Source organism: Sitophilus oryzae, unplaced genomic scaffold (assembly GCF_002938485.1).
Source record: "Sitophilus oryzae breed Bouriz unplaced genomic scaffold, Soryzae_2.0 scaffold_1640_pilon_pilon, whole genome shotgun sequence".
Taxonomy (NCBI): Eukaryota; Metazoa; Arthropoda; class Insecta; order Coleoptera; family Curculionidae; genus Sitophilus; species Sitophilus oryzae.
Genome location: NW_022146326.1, coordinates 1064770 through 1092370, shown reverse-complemented (window position 1 = coordinate 1092370; position 27601 = coordinate 1064770). Strand labels below are relative to the sequence as shown.

Sequence of the window (27601 nt, the reverse complement as noted above, 5' to 3'; positions counted from 1 at the left end):
CTTATCACTTTTTTAAATTTTTCATTACTGGGCGTTTTCGATTTGTATATACGGGGTGTGACTAATCGCGGCGAATTAATTGTGCACACAGAGTTCTGGGTATTTTTGTTTTCTTTTGGAGCAGGGATGATATCCCTGATCCAAAAGAAATAATAATAGATATCTATAAGAGTTGGAACTATAGATATAGTAAAAATAGATATCTATAAGAGTTGGAACTATAGATATACATATATTTAAAAGATACACTGGGCCCGAATTCAGGAACTTAGCGCGCACTAACTACCGATTTGGATATACTCATCTGACGCGCTTATCGTCTTTACTGATTGCGCTAAGCGATTTGAAAACAGCTACATTAAAGGATCATTTTGCTTGTCGAACTGTCAGTAAAAAATAGAAAAAATTGTGATTTTATGCGTTTTCTTGCTCTTTAGTGAAAACTACTTCCTCTTCTATAAATTCCTCAATAAGTAATTGATAATTTACGACTTGGCAACTATAAATATTGTTCAAAATATCGAAAATGCTGAGAAGCGTCTTCAACATTTCCCTGGTATACCTAATACGAATTATTCATAGAAAAATAGGTTGACATAACTCAACAATAGGTTATGAAATTCAGGTAACATTGACATTTTTCATTGTTTTATCCACATTTGACTATTATACATAGATAAATGCAACAAGTTTAGATTGGAAAGCCCGTAAAAATTTTAGGTCGCGAAATTATTTTGGGTCGCGACCGTTATACGCGATCTGGCGCTGCTTTAGCGGTCGCTAAGAACAACGGCAAACAAAAACAGAAATAATTTTCTCTTGTCAAAGTCAGAATCTTCAAAAATCATAATAATCTTTCAAAATCCAAACCACTCTCATTAAAGAAATGCCGAAAAGTGTTTATAGCGTCCCTTTTCAAAGTAATAATTGCTATCTTGTGAGTTTAATTCAAGTTTTATTTACTCCAACCGATGATAATTGTGAAAAAGTGGCATTAAAAACTTAAAAAGCTGTGCTGTGAACTGTGAACTGCACAAACCATCGTGGATCGTGGCATAACGTCGGTTTCCAATGTTTCATAGGTATTTCATACATGCGTCCTTATATAAAATAAAGTTTCTTGTATGCAACACACTGTCTTTTATTTATAAAATTAAACGAAAATAATAATAAATTTGAATAAACAATATTTGGCGATATAATTCCGGAAAAAGCCGAACCGCTCCGAAATTTTCAAAAGTTTTGGGTAGCGACCGTTGCAAGAATAGCGCCAAATAGTGTTTACATTGTCCTTATGGGCACTTTCCAATCTAAACTTGTTTCATTTATCTATCGATCGAATGCTCCACTAACTGCTTCTTCTGCTTCCCAAGTGAAAACCAACTGAAAACGGAACTCAAGAACCTCGAAGACTTCATCCGTTACCTGGAATGGGAATCCTCCAACGGTTTAAGACACTGGAAGAAATTTCTCGGAACTTATGACCGAGAAAAATAAAAGATTTTCCTTGATTTGAGTAAGTACAATTTTCGAATTGTCACGGTGTTTTTAACAGGACACTGTCTCTTCAATGAACACCTCAGCAGATTGAAGCTAAGAAACAACTGCGAATGCAGATTTTGTGTGGAAATTAGGGAAACACCAGAACACCTCATCACTGAGTGCGCCGAGACGACAACCATTCGTACTATGGTACGACTGACATCGGAGATGGAAAACTAATCTCTGTAAAACTGCCTCAGATACTGGCTTTTGTGGAAGCCTTGAAACTGTATGATGAGTTATAACTCAAGAGAGGAGGATACAATAGATATGTAATGTCGCGGTGATTAACCCCCATTCCATACCATGCTATATTCTATAACCAGGGTGTCAATCGGTTTAGAACACTTTGTTTAGAAACAAGTGTTTAAGATACCATTACTTGTTTAAAACATGTTTTCGCTAAAGGGACGAAACGCAGTTTTTCCGGCACAGGATGGTCCCTTAATAACTGAGAAAACAAATCGGATTTTCGTATTTTAAAAAGTAAAGCTTCATTCAGAACCTTGCAATTAGTAGAATAAACTAGTGGTTTCAATTAGCGTAGAAGTTTGTAGTTTGTTCCTCTAATTTGAATGCAAGCATTCACAACGTAATTAGTGGTAGGAATTTTCAATTAGTGGAAAAAGTTAACAAAATTTTGCCTCCGACAAAAGAAAATGTTGTTAGAAACCAAAAGTTTATTGTTTTATAAACTAAACATTAGGCTTTCTCTATGGATACAACTGATTACTGCAAGCTGTTGCTAGGATATTCTATTAATTTTAATTCTGTTTTTTTGACATTGTGAATGATCGTAAACTAAAAAGTATGAAGTGTAACTGAAACCACTAATCTTTCCTTATAATGTCCGTTTTAGAGATATAAGACCGATAAGAGATATAAAACGGAGTTGTCTAATATTCTGCTTTCATACCAGTTTAAGTATAGACTCTGTTGTTATTAATTATTAACATTAATTAACATTCAGCATTTGTAGATCTTTTCTACTAAACATCTATAAAAAATACGGAATTTACAATTCCATATATTAAATTACAAACACATGATAATAAGCCGAGTTCTCCAACATATTGAAAAGCATTATTCCAATTGGTAGTTAGAAAAAACCTCTAGAATAAAACCAGCTTGGTGCGTTTTGCTGCAAACGGCGGGATTTATTTCTGCCAACCTTAGAACCAACATAAAGATGGAAAAAAGCCACGGCCACCATGCGAGAAGCGGAGAGAAACAATAAAATAATAAACCGTAAAATGGAGCGATCATCGTGATAAGAGCGCGCAGAAAAAGCGGGAATAACTTAAAATTGTAAAGCTCACGCTGGCTGCTGAATACATATGAAGCGCGACTCCGTCCGATCGCCAACAAAAACGATAATATATCCAGCGACTGGCTCAATTAAATGCACAGATCGATGTTTAATTCTGATTTATCGATGGAGAATTATGACATTTTCCGTTTCTTTCGATGCGACCGATGAAAAAATATACGGTTACCGTTTTGGTCGAAGAATAATATGTTCAGTCGTGCTGTGAATCGATATATTTTATTAGGGATATATCGATTAAACTAATTAGTATTGCTTATATATCTGCTTATAACTGTTGTGAGTTATATGGGTTTAGAAATTAAAAAAAATATATATTTTAAAAAAACGTTAGAAAAGTTGATGTCTGATCCAATTAGGTACACTTTTAAAGATCGCATACACTATATACCTATAAGCCAGTAGTATATAACAGGAATGGTTATCGTCTCGGCGCACTTAGTGAAGAGATGCTCTGGTGTTTCCCCACTTTCCTCAAAGAAACTGCATTCGCTGCTCTTTCTTAGCTTCAATCTACTGAGGTGTTCATTGAGGAGACAATGTCCTGTTAAAAGCCTCACGGCATGGCACGGAAGTTTCTTCGAGTGTCTTAGACCGTTGGAGGATGCCCATTCCAGGTTAAGGAAGGAGTCTTTCAGGTTTTTTGAATTCCGATTTAAGTTGGTTCTTGGGAAGCAAAACGGTTCTGGTCCAGTTAGTGGAGTGTTCGTTTCTTTTCTTGGAGGAGTGGAACTTTCCTTTTGGGGTTGTTTCACGCTCCTGAGCTGACCATTCTCTACTACTGTTTCCGCCAATCACCATTTCAATACGCCTATCGTGTAGGCGGTGGTATCATACTAATTAATTACGAAAAAAACGTATTAAAATGTTAACAAAAGGTAGGTACAAAACTATTATCGACGCATAGCACACATCAAGTACATATAAAATCAGAAAAATAATTATCGAATTCAATAAGAAAACTAAAAAAACGCTAAAAAGGTGGAATGGACTGTTTATTTACCTATGAAACGTAACTCCTGGCTCTTTCTTATCGCTACGGCTTTTACACTTGAAAGCTGAACAACTAATCACCATTGTAATAAAGTTTATACAAAGTTCACTACACAAAAACTATTAAAAATCGCTAAAATTTTCGCTGATGACCAGCTGATGACTCATTCGTTGCCATCAAAAAAATCTAATATCACAAATTCTGCTGCAGTCCGTCTATGGGCGTTACAATACATGTCCTTGTATTCTTTCGTCATTGAGATATACCCCACTGGCAAGCAAACCTTTGGGTCGGCGTTTACATGTATAGGAGTGAGTCGTTATGGCAATCTAGTAAGTCAGAGTGAGCAAAAATACGAAGTATTTATTACATAACTACTTATTCTGACGCTAGATTCCATGCGCTTGAGAAAATACTCGCCTTCTGTCTTTATTCAGTACATCTTATTTTACTAAGCGCGTTGACCGTACTCTTCGTACACATGAAAACCGGCACCCAAGACCAGAAATGCCGACCCTTAGTATACATATATCAGTGTCATGTGTTGATTGTCAAAACTCGTAAAGAAAATAGAAGGAATTAGGAGTTATGACTATTTATGATTAGCGTAGCCAATACGATATAAGCTTATAATAATTTAGTAAGAAATAAAAGTAATTATACTCCTTTTATGATCATACTGTATAAATATCGTCGTAAAACGGCGGCAAAATCATTGAGAAAGGCCTTATCATTGCGGAACCGAGACCGATTAAAAATGTAAACAAGGCAGATGCGCCGGCCGAAATGTGTCACAAGCCACATCTTCCTCCTTTTTTTGCTTTATTTTCGCTTAATTAAACTGATAGCGACGAGCGGCCTTATGCTAAAGCGAAATTTTATTTAGCCATGCGAAAAATTTTATCGCCGCTTAAGTTTTTTTGCCGGGTCGCTTGATTAAATTTATATTCGAATTTAATTTTGACCGCTGTTTTTCTTAGAATTCTTCGAGAAAAACGATATGTCGGTGAATAGGACCTTATATTGATACTTGATTGAAGTCTTTTTGCTTTGTTTCTTGTTTATTCTATCTGGTTCTTTTTTGAATGAGTGTGTCAGTGAATTGTGAAGCCCAGTTCATATCGCACGAGCTCCTGATCTCCTGAAGGTAATCACGATATTTTTCCTACAATCCTCGATATTAAGTTGAACTGTCAATTCTCTTGAAGTCCTCTCCTTTGGGATTGGTCTCTTGGAACTTGCCTTAATAGTTTTCCCATTATTGCTGAGGGTCCTCTAGCTCCACCAGTGGTGTTTTTCTTTCTTGAGCTCATAGTATGTTCCCAGGAGTCGCTAGGGATAATCGGTCCACTTCTACAGAGATGCGTACAACTTATTACTAATAGGAACAATCGGAAACAAGAAATATCCATCTTATCCGATAGTCAAGCAGCATTAAAAGCGATCAACTCAGTAACCATCAACTCGAAGTGGTCAAAGAATGCCTAGAGAAGCTGAACAAATTAGGTAGAGAAGATAAAGTCCTCCTACTCTGGGTGCCAGCTCACCAAGGGATAGAAGACAATGAAAAAGCAAATGATCTAGCTAGAAAAGGAACAAACACTCCACTTAATGGACCAGAACCGTTCTGCTTCCAGACTCTTCCAAGCCTCCATCCGTAACCTGGAATGGGAATCCTCCAACGTTCTAAGACGCAGAAATTTCTTAGAACTAACGACCAGGAAAAAATCAAACATTTTCCTTGATTTAAATAAGAACAATCTTCGGATTTCCTGGCACTCTAATCCTACACTCACTAAATCCTACACTCTATTAAACTTTTCTATCAAGAGCTTTACACATCAAAACAGCAGGGGATCAAAACCGACATCAGAAAGCTAATAAATCAGGGGTCGGAAGAAATTCCAGAAATAACCGAGGAAGAAATTATCAATGCCCTTAGAGATATGAAAAACAATAGAGCTGCCGGTGACGATGGACTCGTAATAGAGTCAATCAAAGAAGGAGGACCAGAAATCATCAAAGCTTTAAATGTCCTATTTAATAAATGCATTGAAGAAGAAATAACCCCATCACAGTGGAACAACGCAACCATCATTATTGTACACAAGAAAGGTTACGTTACAGACCTTAAAAACTATAGGCCCATCAGCCTTCTTAGCCACGTATACAAATTATTTACTAAAATACTCACCAAGCGTTTGACAAATAAAATAGACTTTTTTCTTTCGAGCGAACAAGCAGGTATCCGATCAGGTTACGGAACAAATTACCATCTTCTGACAGTCAAGATCCTTATCGAGAAATGCATTGAGCATAATAAATCACTAATGCTTGTCTTCGTGGATTTCGAGAAGGCCTTCGATTAGATAGACCAGTGGAAGCTTCTAGAGACACTAAGTGAGAGTCGCATCGATCATCGATACTCTTCAATCAGAAGACATATATATAATAATGCCAAACGTCAGAATATCGACTAATCAATGCACAGACAAATTCAATATCGATCGAGGGGTAAGACAAGGCGACACACTGTCCCCTAAACTATTCGTTGCTGTGCTAGAAAGTATGTTAAAAATGATAAACTGGGATTCAACAGGAATTAACATCGATGGCAAATTGATAAGTCATCTCTGTTTTGCAGATGACATTATTTTAATAACAGATAACATACAGGAGGCACAGAATATGCTGGATATGCTGAATGATGCTTCGGAAAAAGTCGGTTTGAAAATTAACTTGTTAAAGACACAATACATGACAGACCTAGTACTAAGTGGAAATTTAAACATTAATAACATACCTTTGGAACAAGTGCATATATATAAATACTTAGGGCATGAGATCGGTATTAGAAGGGATAATCAGACCCACCAAATTCTACGAAGAATAGGTTTGTCGTGGGCGGCATTTGGCAAACTAAGGCACATACTGAGATCTGATATTCCCATATGTTTAAGAAGAAAGATCTTTAACCAGTGTGTCTTGCCTGTCCTCACGTATGGAGCTGAAACGCTTACTTTGACAAAAAAGAACATACATAGAATACAGGTCATGCAACGGAAAATGGAAAGGTCCATGTTGGGAGTTACACTCAGAGATAAAATACCCAATCATACAATATAGAACAGGACTAAGAGCTGCGGTGATATCTGTCTTACATCTTAGATGGACGGCGAATACAGATTCTGTGGGGAAAATGGAGAAACCCCAGAACACCTCATCGCTGAGTGCGCCGAGACGACAACCATTCGTACCATAAACTTTGGTACGACTGATAGCGGAGATGGAGAACTAGTCTTTGTAAAACCGTCTCAGATACTGGCTTTTGTCAAAGCCCTGAGATTGTACGATGAGTTATAACTCAAGAAAAGGAGACACAATATATAGGTAAGATCGCGGTGATTAACCCCTCTCCCATACATGGAATTAATGATCACGATGATACATTAAAAAGATGGTGTTTACTAATTAAAAAAATGGATTCTGGTAAGTATACTAATGCCTTTATTTGAAATCTATTTTCCTATTCTCTGATGATACAGCACGTGCTACCAACACAACAAAAAAGAAACTAGACTTCATCGGTCTATCCACGTGCCACAGCTGATACGGGCAGGCTTTTTATTAAGCTTTTTTATTATTATTATTTGTATTCGAGCATTAATCTCATCCGAAATAAGTTCCGTAATAAATTCAGCCCGTTTAAGTCCCGTGCGTCCGTCCGTCCTTTGGCTCGTCGTCGTCCCAATCTAGTTTCACGTTCAACATATTTACAGCTGGTAATTTAAAACCTGCTGCACGCAATAAATAACCCGTACGTTTAATAAGAATCGACTACTATCGACGTTTGGCAGATGGATGGCGGAACGGCGAACGGACGACTTCTTAAAACCGACCCGAGTTTGATTTATTCGATAAGTCTGCGTTAGCGCTTTAATAGAATACTAATAGAGTGATTTTCGATATGGCAGAATAATTATCTATGTAGAGTTCATAAATTAGGTGTTTTTTATATTTTTTTGTGTTATTCAATTTATGTTTAAGTGTTGATAAAATGTATTTGGTGCAACTAATACACAGCTCGGGATCTCTATTACCAGAAATTAATAGAAGAATTAAGTTATCATAGAGTAGTTATGAAAGAAACTCGATCATATTCAAATCTAGAATACCACTTTATCTAAAGAAGAAAACATTCGACCAATGTGTAGATACTTACTACTAGTTATGACCTATGTATGCAAAACCTGGACACTTAACACGGACATTATAAGGAAACTGCAGGTGGCACAACGCTCAATGGAACGAAATATGCTGGGAATAACCAAGAAAGACCTCAAAGAATAGAGTGGATACGACAAAAGACCCCAGTAATAGATGTCATCCACAGAAGCAAATCCCTCAAGTGGCAATGAGTAGGACACCTGGCAAGAAGAACGGACGACAGATAGACAACAAAAATTACAGCATGATACCCACGAGGAATTAAGAGACCTAAAAGACCAAACCTGAGATGGAACCATATTAGGAAATTAGCAGGAATAACTTGGGTCCGCATAGCCAACAATAGACAACAATGGGCTCAACTACAAGGAAAGTACCGTATGATCGAATAAAATCGGCGTCAGCGATGGCTATGAGATGAAGATCGCTGTCATTTTATATGTAAAATTATATGGGAAATGTCATCGATCGTCATTTCATAGCCATCGCTGACGCCGTTTTTATTCGATCATACGGTATCTAAATATGTGAGGGAGGCTACAACATAATTGAAAATGGTTGAACAAGCTGAAAATGGTGATGATGATGATAGTCATTATATTAATACAACCTAACCTAACACCAACTTGAAGTTTACTTATAATTTGGTCTATATTGCCCTCTCTTAAGCTGCGTCCACATTGCTCGCGAGCAGGCCGAACGAACGCGTGAAACACGAAAAACATGGCAAACAGTCGGAGCAAGATATTCGCGGCGCTCACGGTGCTCCACGTGCTTGCCATCACATAAAATGCCTGTTTCGACTGTTCGGCTCTGTCGCGTTACATCAATGAGACGCTTCGGAGCCATGCGAGCATACTTTACGGCAGTTCGAAACGCTGGAGCTGTTTGCCTTGTTTGTTAAGTTTTTAGTTTGGTTTCATTCATAAGATTCGAAATTTACTGCAGGATGATGATACTACCATGATTTTTCTTATTTCATTTTGTTCAGAATTACAAATATTTGTATTTTGTTCTTGGATTGTTCTTCTTCTTACAGTGCCCTACTCTACATAGAGCGTCGGCTACCTCTCGCATGTACTTGTGATGTGTATCATCAGTGTTTCACAAGTACACGGGACCTACAGTTTATTGCCGAATCCGAACGGCACTATTTGAGAGGCTGTACAAGGCAAATATACTCAAGGTGGTTTGCCATTGCCTTCCTTGAGGTGGCGGCTCGTTGATCGCTCTATTTAGATAAATAAATATTTTTATTTAAATAAATAAATCGACCGTACTGGCTGGGGATCGAACCCAGTACCTTCCGCTCTAGGCGGATTGACACAGTAACGCTGGAGCTACGGCCAGCCACTAGTTCTTGGATTAATATTATTAAATATACCTTTAATTTATATTGCCTACTTATCTTAATCTGATTACGGTATCTGCATACGCCTGGTATTATTTTTGAAATGCTTTGCTTGGAAACTTTGAATAAATATCCCAAACTGGTATGTAAGTCTCTAGTTGCAAAGAATCTCGCTATGGCCCAAATGGTATGGCCAATCTTTATTTAACTCTTTCTTTAACCGGAATACACTTCCTAAAAGTTGTATATTTTTCCTTTCTATACCGGGGTCAACTAAGTTAATAAGTTTTTCAAAATCAGTAGCGGACATGCCATAAAAAAATATTAATTAAAAAAACATTCTGCCTTTTTGTAAATCGCGTAGACGTTTACTTTCACTGTACTGGGATCTACTTTTGAAATTATAAGAAATCCAACACTGCCTTTTTCTCTTTGTCTCCTTCATTTTGCAATAATGATCGCACTAGCAGCCGCTATTAAAAATACTTCGGTATCATCCATGTCCGAACAGCACGAACGCAAGCACTACATTACAATGTGGACGCCGTTGCTTGCGAGCCGAAAGATCTTGAGAAACACGACAAACAGGAAGCGCAAGCAAAGCAAGCACAATCAAAAGCAAGAGCGCGAGCAGGATCACGAGCAATGTGGATGCGCCTTTAGAAGCGGCGCGTGGATCATCAGTTTGGCGATGTAAAACTTTACCAACCAAGCCTAAAAAACGTTTAATATTATTTAATTTTTGTTTGTCTCGAGTTGATAACAGCCGATAAATACAATACTCAAAACAATTATCGCATAGGGTAAAGTTAGGTAAGTTGGTGATATTTTTGCTTGAACATGGGCAATTTGAATTCGTATGAAGATATATTATTTTTCCAACTTACCTATCCGGAAGGTTTATGTTTCAAAAGCGCGCCGCAGACTATGCAGCATGGAGAGGATATTAGATAGATTTAACCGACACGTTTTAAGGCCTCCCACTGAATTGTTGCTGAAAAATTATTAAAGAACTATCACCAATTTACCTATACCACCAACATACCTTACTTTACCCTATTTGAATAAAAGTAATTATTACATATTTCTAAATGAAGCATGCATTTTTCTGCCTTTCCCTTGTGAGTTTTTTTGGATAATTAGAATACGCACTGACATGTAATTTTTAGTCGGCCGGCTATTTAGTTGCAAAAGTGAAAACAATACATTCTTATGGAGCCGATCGGCATCGGTACAATTGAGTACAATATTAGGCCGTACAATTGAGTACATTACTATGCGCTGGCAAGCAATTTTTAATCGCCCGACTATTTGGTTGAATATTTGTAACCGATATATCCTTATGGAGCCGCGCTCACATGCAATCAAATACTCGACCGATTGACTTCATAAGTACCTATGTATCGTTTTCACTTTTGCAACTAAATAGTCGGCCACTAAAAATTACAGGTCAGCGCATAGGCTTATTGTATCGAATTTCCCTTTACAGTATCCATATTATTTAAAATCGTCAGGGAATTCAAAGTGTCTTGTTTTTCAAAGTAATATTTTTTTTTTAGAAAATATTGGGTAGTTTATTAAAATTTGTTAATTTTCTTGCCAACCAAACGATCAAAATCAGAATAGCCAACTATTTCGATCAGTTGACCGTTCTACAACAAACCGGCTAATAAAGTGGGCAAAAGCAGAAACCGATCTGATTAGTATATACGGCACGGACATGTCGGTAAACAAAAGCGAATCGGAACAGCTGCGTCGGCCAATTTAACCGATGGCATCGTCTCCACCGGACAAACCATTCGAAATTTATCGAGGTGTCCGCGAACGATGATCGGAGGGCCGAAAAGCGCGCACGCATTAATTAATTTCTGAATTATGGCGATGCTTGCGCGCCACTGCCACCCTTCCAATTTCCATATTATGTAAGCGCAGTAATTAACAATTATTACTCTCAGAGTGGTAAAAAATGTACCGGGTGTCTCACTCGAAATGGCTCTCGGCTGTACCTGAAAGTATTAGCCGAGCTGTGGAAAACTATTTAATTGGCATATAGACCATGAGCTATGGTTAATAAAAAAATAATCTCGCCACCGGTATTCATCTGGATACCGTTTTTTATCCGACATCTACCTAATCTAAATCTTTGGCGCCCAACGTGGGGCCTTAACTCGTGTACCTTATACAGTACATCTGCTGGATCTGTGTCTATGAAAAGAATGCGGACAAAAAACATTTAAATAAACAGCAATATATTTTATACGTCGATTTGACGAGTGCGTCACCGCAAATCGCTCCGCCCACTCACTTTATTGGCTACTTGCAAATTTGTCGAATTTTTATTGATGGGAAGCGTCGTCTAATTTTTTACGAAAAACATCGAGAAAATATCGTTTCCCCTCTCACGGATACCCCGGAGCTACAGAACGGACAGACGTACTGTAATATTTTTAGTATCAAAAGTTCACCCTTTTGATTGGCCGCCCCCGCTTTAATCCCCGGGATTGCGCTGGCAGACATGATTATTTCATAATGGCCACACAAAAGGATACTTCACAAGAAAAATTGGCCATGTAACGATGATAAGGTTTTTTATGTAGCCAGCTCTTAGACTACAAGGGTTGTATTCTGTCTCCAATGTTGTTCAATTTATATGTGGAAAGAGCATTCACTGAGTCAATCTCCGACAGTCCCATTGGTTTGAAAATAAATGGCATTCCAATTACTAATATCCGACATGCGGATGACACAGTGATATTGGCAGACAATGCAAATAATCTCCAAATTCTTCTAAATAAGGTTAACACTGAAAGCAAAAGACTGGGTTTAAATATAAATACTACAAAAACTAAATTTATGGCTGTTAGCAGAAACAACATTCCAAACACCAGAATTTACTTAAATGGAGAGGTCATCAAGCAGGTCACACAATTTAAATATTTGGGATGCATGGTTAACGAAACAAAAATTTTATTTTGATGACAGAAAACAAGTTATTTTAAGTTATTTATAAATACACTGTTATTTCAACAATTTCAAGTGTTATTTAGAAATAAGAACCATCATTTTGATTGCTCAATTTTATCCAGAAAATCTTAATAATCAAAAAGAAAATCTCTTTAGATTCATATTAAAATAAAAACTTATGTATATACAGGTGCTGGAATTATCGATCTTCCCCTACTAAACTTTTTATTTCTCTGAGGCGCACGTTCATTAATTGACCGGAAATGATGATTTTAACGCAAGTGCGACTCTTCAAATTTCCTTAATATATTCAATTACATAAGCAAGATACCATTATAGTATTAAAATTCGTTAAAACTTCAAGACCACGAAAATACCTACGTATGATTAAATTAATACCATAATTCGATTGTGATGTTCCGCATTTTTTTAATGAAATTATATCAAAATGAAAAAGTTTTAACAAAAATAAATTACTAGATATCCCAAATTGGGATTCGGAAACCATGAGATACAAAGATCAAAGTTGCGATTTTTGTCGGTATTAACAGTGGAAATAGGATTTTCCAAAGTTAAAGATATTCATCTAACAAAAAATACAGGGTGGCGCACCTCATTCGCCTCGGTTGATTATACGAAAACGGAAAGATGTAGAAACAAAATATTTTATGGGTATATGTAGGGAGGCAATGTGTACAATTTAAAATTATTTTGAAATATACAGGGTGTTTCAGAACTAAGATCCATACCAAAGTTATATTTTTCTTATGGAACACCCGGTATTCTATTTCATTTTTGGATTCTTGGGCCCAAAAAAGGCATTTATTATAAGGGTTAAATATGTCTAAAATCTTTGGTTTTTCGAGATATTTAAAGATATTTAAATTTGCATGCTACAGTAGACAATAGAATAGGTTATTAACACCCTGTACATTACTTTTCACAATTAATTCTTGTTGCTTTCTTAAGTTTATACAGGGGTATCAAAAATTGCTGATCTATTTTAAGAATATATTTTACATAAAAAACTTCTGTTATTTCAAATACAACACCCTGTATTTTTTAAATAAATCGAAGCAGATTCAAATGCTCTTTCAAACTACATTAGGCTTTCCTATACCGATCTAGCTCAAATTTTGAATAAAGAGCAATTTTTCAATAAAATTGGTTGCCATTTTATCAACCAAGAAGGCTAGTGTCGTCATGGCAAGTTTCTAGTGACAGTAGCTATTTTCAAAATCGAATTTAGTTTATGGACTTATTTAAATTTATACCAGTTTACTTTTATTTAATTTACCTACAACAGTTTAATAAATAATATTTATTAAATATGTATTTATTATTCTATCAAGAAACACGAAGAAATAGTTCTTTGATTTATTTTACGATGACTTGTAGATATATGGATTTTCTATAAAAGAGCCAATTACGGCAAATTCATTTTCTTCACTTCCACCGACAGGTTTCTGACTAATAGGTTTTCTATAAACCACACTACAGGCTCTGCGAAATAGGACTATTACTTTTTCAAAGGAACGCTTATCGGGAAGATTTATATTTGGATATCTTTGAGCATAAGCCCTTGAGGCCAAGAAGCAATTTTCCTCACAAAATAAAATCACTAGTAACATATCTACTCGTTCCGCCAGCAGATACTGCTTTATTTTTCTTGATGAAATAATAATACTTATTTATTAAACTATTGTAGGTAAATTAAAGTAAACTGTTATAAATTATAAATAATAATGTCCATAAACTAATGTCGATTTTGAAAATAGTTACTGTCACTAAAAAATTGCCATGGCGATACCAGACAGCTTGATTGGAATTTTATTTAAAAATCGCTTTTTATTCAAAATCTGAGCTAGATAGGTATAGGAAACCTTAATATAGTTTGAAAGAGCATTTGAATCTGCTTCGATTTATTTTAAAAAATACAGGGTGTTGCATTTGAAATAACAAAGTTTTTATATAAAATACATTCTTAAAATAGATCAGCAACTTTTGATAAGCCCTGTATAAATTTGAGGATGCAATACCATTTTTCAGTAAAGTTTATTTCTCTACCTTTAAACTCAACATAATAATTAATTATGAAAAGTAATGTACAGGGTGTTAATAACCTATTCTATTGTAGCATGCAAATTTAAATATCTTTAAATATCTCCAAAAACCAAAGATTTTAGACATATTTAACCCTTATAATAAATGCCTTTTTTTGGGCTCAAGAATCCAAAAATGAAATAAAATACCGGGTGTTCCATAAGAAAAAATATAACTTTGGTATGGATCTTAGTTCTGAAACACCCTGTATATTTCAAAATAATTTTAAATTGTGCACATTGTCTCCCTACATATACCCATAAAATATTTTGTTTCTACATTTTTCCGTTTTCGTATAATCAACTGAGGCGAATGAGGTGCGCCACCCTGTATATGTAATTGTAGGTATAACTTTAGTTAAAAAAAAAAGAAAATCCAAAAAATTATTTTATAATAATTTAATTACAGTTCATGTCAAATAACAGTAACCAAAATACATTAACAAAAATGGAATACATACAAAATATCCAGTAACAACAGTATTTCTGTCTGTAATTTCTATGCTATTATTGCATTATAATCAGTATTTCATTCCAATCAGAACCAGCTGAAGAACAGTTTGTAAACTGATTACGATAAATTTACTCTTGTAGTAATTACTAACCAAAATAAAACTTTGCAAAATGTCAATAATTTAGTGAATACAACAAATAGACAAAAAACTTTAATGAATAACTATAACAAAAACAAAATTCGTCATAATAAATAAGAAATAATAATAAATAAATTATCACAAAATATTCATTTATAAAATACTTATATGAGTTTAATTTTCAGCATTCTTTGCATCCTCTGGAGTATTTGATTTATTTAAGGAATCACTACCATCAGTTGATTTCTTTGGTTTTAAAACAAACATATAAACTGTATACAAACCTTTAGGAAAGTTAATTTGTTTAACTAATCTATAACAATCTAAATTTGCCTTCTCAAATAATAACTTTAACAACGATAATGGTCTAGTTACAGATGAGTCCTTTTCATCAACCTCAATATCATCTGAAGAAGTAATATTTTCTTTGGCCACAATAACACCATTTGGTTTCAAACCTTTCCTAAAATTAACAATTATATTAGCTAAATAATACCTATATGTAGTAACTATTAGTACACTTACTGGCAAGATTTAAAAAACTTAACAAAGTCATCATCAGTTAGATGTCCTAAAACCCACTGTACCCAAATAACATCGTACTTTCCCAATTCCGGTTCAAAAGTTTGCAAACCTTCAGAAAACATCTGTCCAATTTTACTTTCAACAATACTTGGTCCCAAATAACTTTTTGCTGCTTGTAGAAAACAGGAATTTTGTTCTACCATGTCCACTTTGTTGAATAAATTGGTCAGTAAGAATTTTGATATTCTACCGATGCCTGCACCACAATCCAAAGCATATTCTCTACCCGGTGGTACTTTAGAATGAAATAGCTGCTTCAGTAACATTCTGGAGCTTCGAATATCAGTTTCTGAAATATGACCAAAGCCTCCAAGCATGCCATCGATCGTAGCCGGCACCTCTGACCAATAACTTACTGCGTTATTGTAAAATTCCTCCGTTTGAGTTGAGGACACTTCAGCATGCATGTTGATAACTGGAACAGAATTATTTTGTTCAATTTTCTTATCCATTGACATGGACAATGAAATTACCTTTAATTTTTTAACAAAACAAATAATAACCGCCTTATTATTAAAAAAACATAACCTTACTATAAAAAAATACCGGTCTACTAATCATATATAAATGTTACTTTACAATAACGTTTCAATTTTTCTAGATTATGATCCGGTTATATTATTAGGCCCTTTCAATTTCAAAAAAATATTCCAATTGAAATCGCCAACGTCAAAATTATTAAAAAGTCTTCTGTGGATCTTGAAGTTAAAAGTAAACAAAATAAAAATAACAAAGTATTTAAATTTATTGTTATTATTCCTAAATAAAACGTTTATTTTTTCTAGTACTTGCCATGAAGGATGCCAACTTGTTAAGTTGTGTTATATTATGTATTATTCTCATATATACCTCCTTTACGTGTCTTGCTGCAGTAGTTCACACCGGTCATAGTCATGATCATAATTTACATAAAGAAAGAGAAATTGATGGGGCTTATGCTCCAAGAGATCGGGACCATTTTGACAACTCAGGTAACTCTTACATTATAGGTCTTTCTAATTTATACCACCAACTTCGTTCTTTATTTTTATAAGTAAATAATACAATTATGTTTTGATATTTGATAGGAGAGCACAAAAGTGATTTTGATCACGAAGCAATATTAGGTAGCTATAAGGAAGCTGAAGAATATGATCACCTGCCTCCTGAGGAAGCTAAACGAAGATTAGCAATCCTTCTAACAAAAATGGACACATCAAAAGATGGATATATTGATCGAAAAGAGCTTAAAGCATGGATAATTCGTTCATTTAAGTAACTGGATTTAGTATTTTGAATAGATCTAGATACTATTTTACTCTTGTAGAATGTTATCTGAAGAAGAAGCAAATGAGAGATTAGAAGATGCAGATGATAACAATGATGGAAAAATAACTTGGGCTGAATATTTATCAGATACTTATGGTGTTGAAAATGATTCTGATGAAGAGTCTCTTAAATTTTCTGAGGAGAACTTACATGTATGTAAATTCTGTAATTTTTTATTTTATGTTCTTTAGCTAAATCAGGCTACTAATATTGTGACAGAATTAGCTGAGATTATAAACCTTTTTGGGGTTATTTAATCATATTTATGTAAAGTGGGTTCTTATTCAGGACAACTTGTATATTATCAGTTATATTATCAGTTTGTTATTTTAAATGTTAAATAGCTAATATCAGAAGATAAAGAAATGTGGGATGCAGCAGATAAAAATAAAGATGGAGTTTTAGAGTCGGAAGAATGGATAGCTTTCTCCAATCCAGAAGAGCATCCGGATATGATCCCCCTGATTCTCGCGCAGACATTAAAGAACAAAGATAAGGACAAGGATGGAAGTATCAGTTTTCAAGTAAAAATCCAATAATATATACACTTAAAAGCAATATTTGAATAAAATGTGGTCTTTATTATAGGAATTTGTTGGAGACAGAGGTTCTGACTTAGATAAGGAAGCACTTCTGGTAGAAAAGGATAAATTTGATCGAGAATATGATAAAGACAAAGATGGAAAATTGACTGGAAGTGAAATATTGTCTTGGATAGTTCCTAGTAATGAGTAAGTTCTCATGCAATACATTTAAAAAACTTAATAAAACATTACATATTTTTACTTTCAGTGAAATTGCTGATGAAGAAGTTATTCACTTATTTGCCCATAGTGATGACGATCATGATGACTTATTAAGCTTCGAAGAAGTTCTTGATCATCATGAAACGTTTGTTGGCAGTGAGGTGACAGATTATGGTGATCATTTGCACAATATCCATCACTTTAGTGACGAATTGTGATCCTACTTCTTCCTGACAAAGTAGTTTGTAGCTGTTAATTTATTTATTTATTTATTGTAAAATACGTGTTTGTGCCATTGTACCTTAATGTATTATTTTAATAATTACAAAGGTAAGTTTTTGTTTTAGTATTATAAAATATAGGCTTTATTTTATCATTTACTAGTCCTGGGCATTATTTAGAATTCCATATTTGAAATTATATGACTATATGACAAATCAACTAAATAGGTACTTCAGTTTGAATTTTTAGGTAAATGTTTTGATTTATTTAATCAATTAATAAAACTGAACGATGTTAAAGTAATCTAAATTAATTTAAAATATTATATTTATTTTTTTAAGTTTTTTTATGAAGCTTATTGTCATATATTGTATGATCGAAAATATACGACGTCCAGTTGGCTTGAAAAAGACGATCGATGACACATTCCCCGTATAATTTTACATATAAAATGACAGTGATCTTCATTTCATAGCCATCGCACACGCCGTCTTTTTTTCGATCATATTGTATATGTGATACTAACATAAAAAAAACTAAAATAAATTCTAATGTTTTCGCCAACTAGATTATTAGCGCATAACAGATTTTATGGGTCTCCATGGCTTGATGTGACAAAAAACATTTTTTGGAATTCAGTTTTGGAAATTTTTTTTTCCTCATAAAGTTTGGGGGCGTTTTTGAGAAGAGACAAAAAATGTAGTAAATACTAAAAGAACCATTTTACGAAAAAAATCGGTCGTCGGTTTGGTTAAAAAAATACCGAATGTCAAAAAAAACGGTGTCAGCGATGGCTATGAAATGAAGATCGCTGTCATTTTATATGCAAAATTATATGAGTGGTGGGGATGGGGGTAGTTTTCACCCTTCCCGTACTTTTTCTTAACTCTTGTGAAAATTAAATGTTAAACCACTTAGCAAAACATAGACACCCAAAATCTCATTCAAGTCGAAAAAACGGTTCTTAAGGTACGTGAAAAAATGTGGACAAACGAAGCATTTTTGTATAGAGGTAAATTGTCCACTAACTGTCCTAGGTCCACGTAATATTTTGACACACTGTATACCGGATGAGTGTCAAAAATAGCTCAGCCCTATAACTTTCTTATTTTTTTCAGATAAAAAAAATGAGATTTGGTATGTTTTCTTTTTATTTTATTTGATAGAAAATGAATCTCAATGTAAAAAACTCTCTGTGTAAAAATGCTTTTTCCAAATATGCCAATGAGCTACCCTTGTTCCATTTGAAAAAATTGAGATATGATTAAAAATACGATTTGGGTATCTTTTAACCGGTCAGGACAAGACACGAAAAACATTAAACGGTCAAATATATTTTTCCAAGGCTCCTTAATTAAAAATTATAGTGTTTTTAACACAGCCATGACACTAGATAGAAATTTAAGATACGATTTTTTTAAGCGAAACTGTGAAACTGAAAAAGTTGACATATGATATGTCATTCTATTCAAAGTATCATTATCTATCGAATAAACTAAAAATATACCGACGGTGCCATTTAAAAATCAAAAGTTGTAGTCATTTCCGGTGAAACAGGAAGTGACCAAATAAAATTGAATACGTCCATCAATCCTAATTTATGTCATATTCTAACATACCAAATCTCGTTTTTTTATCTGAAAATATAAAAAAGTTACAGGGATGAGCCGCTTTTGAGACGCACCCGGTATAGTAGCTTAGTGTAAACATTTTATTTAACAACCTACAGGAAACATTTCAATTATGTTACAGAAATAATAAAAATGCTCATTAAAATTAAAAATAAAGAGATTTATTTAATAAATAAAATTAATCTAATAACATATGTAAACAGTGTAATACAAGACTTAAATAATTTACAAAACCCGTCAAATGACAATATAAAGTGACATTTAAATTTGTTCTTTCCCTTAAATCCCGTTAAAAAAAACTTTCGTCTTCAAATAAATATCAAGGAATAGTATAATTACATTTTATAAGCATAACATCACTGGCATGTTCGGTTTCTTTATAAGTATATAATGGTTTGGTGTGAATAATACATTTTATTTAACAGCTTACAGGAAACATTTTAATTATGTTAAAATTATCGTACACTTTAAATAGGTAATACCCTTGATAAATATTCGTTAGTATCGTTTACAGCGGCATTTCGAAATTGATATCTAATTTAGCGTCTCTCGCAAGACTGACGATGTTTGACAGTTTGACGGCCAGTCGGGCAGCTTCGTCGAGGTTGTCGACCGGTAAGATTTTCAAGCCGGAACTGGCGATGAGTACTTTGGCGTCGTCCACGTTGGTTCCTTGTAACCGGCACACGATTGGCATCTTGAGACTCAGTTCTTTGGCAGCTGCGATGATGCCCTCGGCGATCACGTCGCATCTCATGATACCGCCGAAAATATTCACCAGAATCGCGTGAACCTGAAAGGAAAATAAAAAAATTTTCTCTTAGTGCAATTTTCCGTCTGAATTCAATTCAAGTAAAACTGTCCGTTTTTTCGTATACGCTCAATGTTTTGCTTGACATAGTTGACTGAACAGGTAAAACATGATGTGTAGACGGGGCTTTAGATTATATTCACAAACACTGCAGTTTTCTTAAGACTAGACTAAGATACTAAAGGACAAAATAAAAACTTTTGCACGCTATCAATTACTGTCCTCCATTCACGCAGTTGTGCAGCTCTGAACTGTTCAAGAGCGCGATACTCTCACTCCATTCAATTGAGTAATAAGTTCAGTACTGTTCCGCGCCATATGGAGGCACTAGGCTTTCAGAACCGTTCTCGAGTAGCCCAGGGCGTAAAGCTCTGGAACTTGAAATTCGCGAATGGAGGACATCAAATTAGGCTAAGGGCCATTTCGCACCAACACAATCCAATCCAATCACGATCAGTCACGTCGGACGTTATTGAATCCAATCTAGGACAGTCATGAGAAAAACAAATGCGGGAACGAAAGCTGTTTTCAAACAAAACACGTCGTGTACAGTCCAGTCGCGTCCAGACAAGTCAAGACTGATAGTGATTCGTTCGGTTGAATTTTTATGCCAGTCATTTGCGTCATAATATATTGCCACAGTTTAAAGAATATAAAATATATCAGTTGACCCACTCTTCGCCCGTATCAAAATTCCTCCCGCCGCTCCCCGCCTGTCTTATAGACTTGGGTCGGTCTACATCCATTGCTCGACGTGTACACAGCGTTCCAAGTTTATTTTAGTTTTGTTTTCGGTCCGACGCATATGGTGAACCAAAAATAGTGTTTTAGTTGTTTTATTCGAATTGTGAATAAAATGTCTACTAGAAATATTTGTGCAGTGGATGGTTGTGAAAGTAGAATAACAGACAATATATCGTTCTTTAGGTGCCCAAAAGATGAAGGAAAGTATGTGTTTATATAGTATAGGATATTAAGTATATAATAATTAAAGTATTAGACATATTAAGTATATTATAATTATGGAAACCTAACTATGAATAAGTTGTTTTAAAAATATACATATAAATTAAGAAAAGATTTTACTCGGAATATGCACAAAATATTTATTTTTAACAATTAGTTTATTATTTTAGTAGATATTTTAGAGTAGTAGTAGATACTTTACTATTATGTTTTGGATTTTGCAGTATTTACTGGTTTGCAAAGTGCACATTAAATTACTTTTTAGATGTTTGTATTTAACTTTAACTACCTACCTGGAAAGTCCAAATTATATCGTCAGGTAATAAAAATACGTGCATACAACTTCTTCTGCTATTGACAAGTTTTTTAGAGTTTTTACTAAATTTTATGTAACAGTAAATATAACAATTGAGGAGCACATGGGAAAAACGATGAGTATCCAGAAATGATAAATGTTCAGGAAACCTTTTTTTTTTAATTGAAATTACACATGGACTTTTATATCCGAGTTTATATCGTTTTTCCCATTTTTAAATGCCTGTTTCTATGTGGCCATTATCGATATTCCCGTTTATTTAGGTACCAAAAGGTGTAGCCCCCTTTTTGTTACTTTCATTATTTTTCCCGTGTGCTCTTCAATTAGTAGTAAAAACTGTAATAAATTATATTTGCATATTTCTTAAGTTATAGCATGTTTTGCTTTTTAGCTGTTTGCATTTAACTTGAATTATCTACCTTTTCATCATTAAAAGGTAATAAAAAGTACTTGGATACAACTTGTCTTGCCATTGTCAATTTTTTTTCAATTTTTACTAAATTTTATCGAACAGTAAAATTTATTACACAATTAATTACTAACAGTCATAATTACTGTTCATGATAATCATAAAATTTAGAAAAAAATGCAAAAAAATTGACAATGTTAACACAAGTTGTATGCAAAGGTATAATCGTTATGTATTAACATTGATGGTAAAATATGTAAATTATTTTGTTGTAAAATTAACATGAATAAATTAGTATTATAAGATAATGTACTTAACTAAAATCCGTTTTTTATTTCACATTTCAATTCATATCGTATTTATATTTGTAAACAATGAGATATGGTATTAAATAATAAGAAGAAAGTAAATAAATATTGATCAATTATTAAAGACGCCTAAAACTGTTAATCAATAAAACTAGTACTGCATTTTTATTTTTCTACTTGCTGTATTAAAATTCCTTAGTATTTTTAGTTGATCCCTCGTATACGGCCAGCGTTCTGACTGATAAAATAGCACTTCCGCTGCACCCGGTAAACGTACAATTTTTTTGTCACCTCGAAAGGTCACGGGCCGCCTTTGAAGTCAAAATAACAATAGAATTCCTTAGAGTGGGTCAACTGATATATTTTATATTCTTTAAACTGTGATATTGCTTGGAAGAATAAATAAAGAGAAGAAAAATAAATCTGGTCCCATTCGAAAAAAATTGTAAAATTTCTTGGCATCATCTAATAAATCGGAAAATAAGTGACTAAAACATCCGAAAACAAGTCTTCTATTATGAATGGGATGTATCCAAAATCAATTTCTCCTTCGCCTTCTTTTTTCTAATCGACGTAAAATTATTACTCTAAGAATCTCGTCCATTTTCAAAGCGTTCTGTTGTTAAACTGCTTATTTGCTTATTTTTGCTGAAAACACGTTAAAAATGTCATCAACAAACGTCGGGCGCGTTTGGTCTGAAAGCAGTGGGCTGTAGTGATTTGACTGGAGTAGACTGAATCTGACGGGACTAGACTGGACTGTGTTGGTGCGAAATGGCTCTAATAAATGTATGCAGGGCTGCCACTACGCCAATATAGTCCTAATGGGACATTTACAATGAGTTTTAAATTTCCCTCTCAATATTGCGTTGGCAACGCCAAGGACGCGGTTGCAGCAATGCCACGTTTGTTTGACATTTGTCAGAACTTTCTGAACGTTAATTGAGTCAGTCGAGAGTTAGTCTCGTGTGTATTGTGTCTTTTAAAGCTTTAAAATTTAAAATTTATCTAGCGATTGAAAATTATTGTTTTCAGAATATTTTGTGTATTAATTGTTAGTTTTTTCTTCGCAAAATGCAGAAGCAGTTAAATAGTCCGTGCCAAGAATTAGTAGCATCTATGATACAATATTTTGAGAAGGAGGTTGTTACCCTTTAGGCGGTTTGAGAAGTAAAACATAAAAATAAAGATGTTTGGTAAAAACTAACCTAAAAATTGTTTTAAACAATAAAAGACATGTTTTGTTTTAAAAAAAAATTTCGGCACTGCCTGAAACTATTTAAAACTGTTAACAATTTAAAGTTTATTTTAGAATTTTTATTAGATCTTAGATATTGTACATTTTTCAAAAATATTTCCCTATCTATTGCAATCTGGCAACAATGCTGTCTATGTATGCACATGCTCGATGACGTGCAACGGTTTTTAATTTGTGTCTCCTTTATACAGTTTCCAGCAAATACGTTTAAAATAAAGTATACAGAGGGTACCGCTTAAATTCCTGTCCCGATATTGAAGGATGGCTATAGAATTTCAATGCATTTCCTACATAAGTCTATCCTTGGTTTGTAGGAGGTTTGACTAAACAAGGATGAACCTATGTCTTGAACATTCGACTCGATTTTCTGTCCTCCTTCAATACTGGGACGTAAATCCTCTCATTGCTCTTATGGGGAGGCCGTCGTATATTTTATTTAAACGTATTTGGTTTCCAGCAATGTCTGAAGGACAGGTCAATTTGTTCATTTAAAAGATACAAATGAAAAAAAAGACACCTTTTTGAAGTGAAACTTCTTTACGCGCGCTGGGAGTAAACATTCAGGGCCGTGAAACACGAGCTAGCGTCACGAAAAGTGGTAAAGATTGAAAAACTAGTAAGCCAATGAAGAAGTAGAGATGGGTCTTTGGAGTGTAGTAACTCGGGCCCTATATGAGCTAGGGGGCTATCCCTAGCTCACATAGCTCCTCATCAATGGCAAAAAAATCGTCCTTTTTTTTAAATCTATCTTATCTAGACAACTACAGTAACTAAAATTCATATAGATATGTATACCATTCCATATATTTGCTCTATGACAAGATTTACATACCTTAGGATCAGCAGTGATGATTTTAAACGCTTCTTTGACGGCCGAAGCTGTGGCACCACCGCCTACATCCAAGAAGTTGGCTGGTGAACCCCCGTGCAAAGAGATAATGTCCATAGTGGCCATGGCAAGACCCGCTCCGTTTACCATGCAGCCGATATTGCCGTCTAGGGCGATGTAGTTCAAATCAAACTGTAAAATAAGGGTACATTTATACAGGGGTTTTCAGGCAAATGGCTTATTAAAAGATTTTTTTTTAAGTTAAGGTGATTTTTTAAGGTGTTCTTTTTTTTTAATTAAAAATATGTACTAGTATGAAACTTTAGCAAACTGTATCCACCTAAATGAAATATCACACATATCTTTTGCCTTATCTCTATAAAACTCTCCTACCAAATTTGAGTACTCCAACTTAAACAAACAACTGGATCACTACAATTTTTTTATGCTGGAAGTATACACTCAACGAGGCGACGCAAGGTGCGACAAAAAATTAACAATATGCACATTGTTATTGGTTAGGACCGTCCATTTTTGTCGCGCCTCGGGTCGCCTCGGCGAGTGTGTACTTCCAGCATTACAACAATAAAAGGCAAAACTTAGGTTTTAGAATTTTTTTTTAAATCAAAACAAATTGAAACACTAAAAAAACTACTAGATTTAGGTATATACCATTATACAGGGTGAGTCTTAAATAAGTACACATATTTTTAGGTGTAGTATATTTCGATCGTAGAAACACGTCTATATTCGATACCAATTAAACTTTTAGTTAATTTTAATTTTTTAAAAATTAATTTCCTAAAATATTTTTATTAAAAGAAAATACGTAAAAGTGAGCAACGCTGTACCGGTCAAGCTTAATCACGTGACTAAAAGTTTATTTAATATGAACTGTATGTCTTTTTTCCCAAAAAAATATATTTAAAACTTTGAATTTTTTGAAAAAAATTTGAATTTAAAAAACACATCTCCATAATATGGCAACATAGGTGTAGATTAAATTTACAAGAAAGAAAATTCAGAAAAGATACAGTGCTTTTCAAAATTTAACCAAAAAATATTTTTTTTTCTTAATTTTAAGAAAAATAACTACTAAAGTTATTATATAGTGTTATTTGAAAAAAAGGTAAGAGAAAATATATTCCTTTTATCGAGAGCTACCAGCCCTGAAAGTATTTGCACTTATTTTGATTTAAGACTCACCCTGTATATAAAAAAATCATAGAATGCAGAATCTAGAATACAGAATAAAACAAATAAATTCCTATTTGATTTGTGAGTGACATAATAGATAAAAAAATACATTAAGGTGATTTTTCATATCAAAATTATCCTTTGTATCAAGTTTGCCACTCAAGGCTAAAAACACATTCATATCAATTTTATCAGTATTTAATGAATCAATGCAGTAATCTACAGTGTCAGCTAGAAAATTCTCAACAAATGGGGTTTTTTATACTTATTTATTAGAGATAATATAATCAAAGAAAAAGTTTATGTGTAATCAAATATTTAGCATGACTAAAAATATAAAAATTCTCATTTGCTGCAAATATTTTGGCACACCCTGTATATTAATTAGATAACCAAGAATAATACCCAAAGATTAAAATAACTTACTTGAGCAGCTGCTACTTCTTTTTCATCTTCTTGAGTCCAATCCCTGAGAGCAAAAAGTTCTTTTTGTCTAAAGGCAGCATTGTCATCAAATCGAAATTTAGCATCCAATGAGAAATCTGAAAAAAATTGTACCTACTTTATAATTGGATACCTCCAAATTAAACAAAAGGTTCTCAGAAATAATTATAATTATGTTTATACAATTGTATTTCTATTATAAATTATACTTACATGTTTCACCTGCATCTTCTGCATATGGATTAATTTCAATAAGCAATGCATCCTTTTTAACAAACAAATCATACAATTTCAGTAGCATATCAACTGTTTTCTCTTTTTGAGATTCCAGACCAACTTTAACAGCTACTCTTTCAGCTTGTTCCCTGGACAAACCTTTAATAATATCCACAGGTTCGTAAATAATAGCATCTGGATTTTCAGCTGCTACTTCTTCAATATTGATACCTCCTTGGGAGGATGCAATAATTACTGGGCCCTTAAATTGTAATTTTCCTTGTGAATATCACATTCAAAACTTTGAAAATTATTTGGCTTACAGAAAAAGCTCTCTCCATCATAACTGCAAAGTAAAATTCTTTTCTGGGAAACTTTCTTTGTGCAACCATCACGGCATTACATATTCTTCCTTTTTCGCCTGTCTGTTTAGTTACTAAATATTGACCAAGCATTTGTCCAGAAATATCCTCTGCCTCTTCAGGTCTAATATTTAATAAAAATATAATCAAATCATTGAAAACATAAATTAATTCATAATTGTATTAGAATGTATAACCCAAAGTAAATATTATATAGTTCTTTTGCATAATAATTTCTATTTAATATTATATAGACACTACCATGATCAATATATTAAAAGTATTTAACTACATGCAGTTTATATATTGCATGCAATACTTACGAGTATACCATGCGTACACCACCCTTAAGCCCATTTTTAAAATGACCTTTACCGCGACCACCTGCTAAAACCTGAGCTTTAAGCACCAGATCTTTAGTGTTTAAATCCTGGGCAATTTTCCGCGCCTCCTGTTTAGTACGGGCTACACCAAAGTTTGGAACCGTAATGCCTGCCTCTTTTAACAGAGAATAACTGATATGTTCGTGAACATTCAAGTTTCTTTGTTGCTGCACTTGCAAATTCCAGCGACCATTAGTGGCAGGTCCTAATATCTAAAAATAGCACTTTTTATGTAATAATTTTTAACATTTACACATTAATCAAGGTTAGAAATAAAGAGTATTTACAAGTTCGTTAGAAATTAACATATAGAATTACCTTAGTGCCATTTTTAAGGACTGAATTCTCTGCCACTGCCAACGTTCTTAGCAGAGTAGCCATTGTCGTTTATCTTTTTTACTAATTTTACAATGAAATAACTTTAATTAAACTTTCTATGGCCCTTGACCTAGTGTACTTGTCAAAGTGACAGATAAAGATCAAACCATATGATCAAAAAAATGCTGACGT

General features: G+C 33.9%; 3 protein-coding genes and 1 long non-coding RNA gene across 4 annotated transcripts; 2 read left to right on the top strand and 2 right to left on the bottom strand.

Moving 5' to 3' along the window:
• Positions 1-14891: 14891 nt before the first annotated feature.
• Positions 14892-16240, bottom strand: LOC115880693 (N-terminal Xaa-Pro-Lys N-methyltransferase 1-B). The gene is made up of 3 exons (XM_030897975.1): positions 16159-16240; positions 15626-16100; positions 14892-15563 (listed from the first exon to the last, which is right to left on the bottom strand). The coding sequence occupies exons 2-3, from the start codon at positions 16090-16092 to the stop codon at positions 15275-15277; spliced, it is 756 nt and encodes a 251-aa protein (XP_030753835.1). The 5' UTR covers positions 16093-16100; positions 16159-16240; the 3' UTR covers positions 14892-15274.
• Positions 16241-16377: 137 nt separating this feature from the next.
• On the top strand, positions 16378-18122 carry LOC115880680 (reticulocalbin-2). Its single transcript, XM_030897965.1, has 7 exons — positions 16378-16419; positions 16471-16656; positions 16753-16939; positions 16992-17145; positions 17338-17517; positions 17582-17724; positions 17786-18122. Exons 2-7 carry the CDS (start codon positions 16479-16481, stop codon positions 17955-17957), a joined length of 1014 nt encoding a protein of 337 aa, XP_030753825.1. The 5' UTR covers positions 16378-16419; positions 16471-16478; the 3' UTR covers positions 17958-18122.
• A 1746-nt stretch (positions 18123-19868) lies between these two features.
• On the bottom strand, positions 19869-27572 carry LOC115880677 (succinate--CoA ligase [ADP-forming] subunit beta, mitochondrial). Its single transcript, XM_030897962.1, has 7 exons — positions 27410-27572; positions 27032-27303; positions 26670-26832; positions 26344-26608; positions 26113-26228; positions 24493-24681; positions 19869-20385 (listed from the first exon to the last, which is right to left on the bottom strand). The coding sequence occupies exons 1-7, from the start codon at positions 27470-27472 to the stop codon at positions 20101-20103; spliced, it is 1353 nt and encodes a 450-aa protein (XP_030753822.1). The 5' UTR covers positions 27473-27572; the 3' UTR covers positions 19869-20100.
• LOC115880679 lies at positions 21200-22478 on the top strand. Its single transcript, XR_004049922.1, has 3 exons — positions 21200-21236; positions 21449-21450; positions 22399-22478. It is a non-coding gene; the product is annotated as an uncharacterized LOC115880679 (long non-coding RNA).
• Positions 27573-27601: the final 29 nt, after the last annotated feature.

Excerpts from the sequence above, each read along its gene's own strand:
- LOC115880693 (XM_030897975.1), bottom strand. The coding sequence starts at position 16,092 with ATGCATGCTGAAGTGTCCTCAACTCAAACGGAGGAATTTTACAATAAC. Across the intron at positions 15,564-15,625 it reads AAGTTTTTTAAATCTTGCCA|GAAAGGTTTGAAACCAAATG; the intron begins GTAAGTGTACTA and ends TGTTAATTTTAG.
- LOC115880680 (XM_030897965.1), top strand. The coding sequence starts at position 16,479 with ATGAAGGATGCCAACTTGTTAAGTTGTGTTATATTATGTATTATTCTC. Across the intron at positions 17,146-17,337 it reads TTTCTGAGGAGAACTTACAT|CTAATATCAGAAGATAAAGA; the intron begins GTATGTAAATTC and ends AATGTTAAATAG. Across the intron at positions 17,725-17,785 it reads TGGATAGTTCCTAGTAATGA|TGAAATTGCTGATGAAGAAG; the intron begins GTAAGTTCTCAT and ends TTTTACTTTCAG.
- LOC115880677 (XM_030897962.1), bottom strand. The coding sequence starts at position 27,472 with ATGGCTACTCTGCTAAGAACGTTGGCAGTGGCAGAGAATTCAGTCCTT. Across the intron at positions 26,833-27,031 it reads GGTGTACGCATGGTATACTC|ACCTGAAGAGGCAGAGGATA; the intron begins GTAAGTATTGCA and ends ATTAAATATTAG. Across the intron at positions 26,229-26,343 it reads AGAAGATGCAGGTGAAACAT|ATTTCTCATTGGATGCTAAA; the intron begins GTAAGTATAATT and ends AATTTTTTTCAG.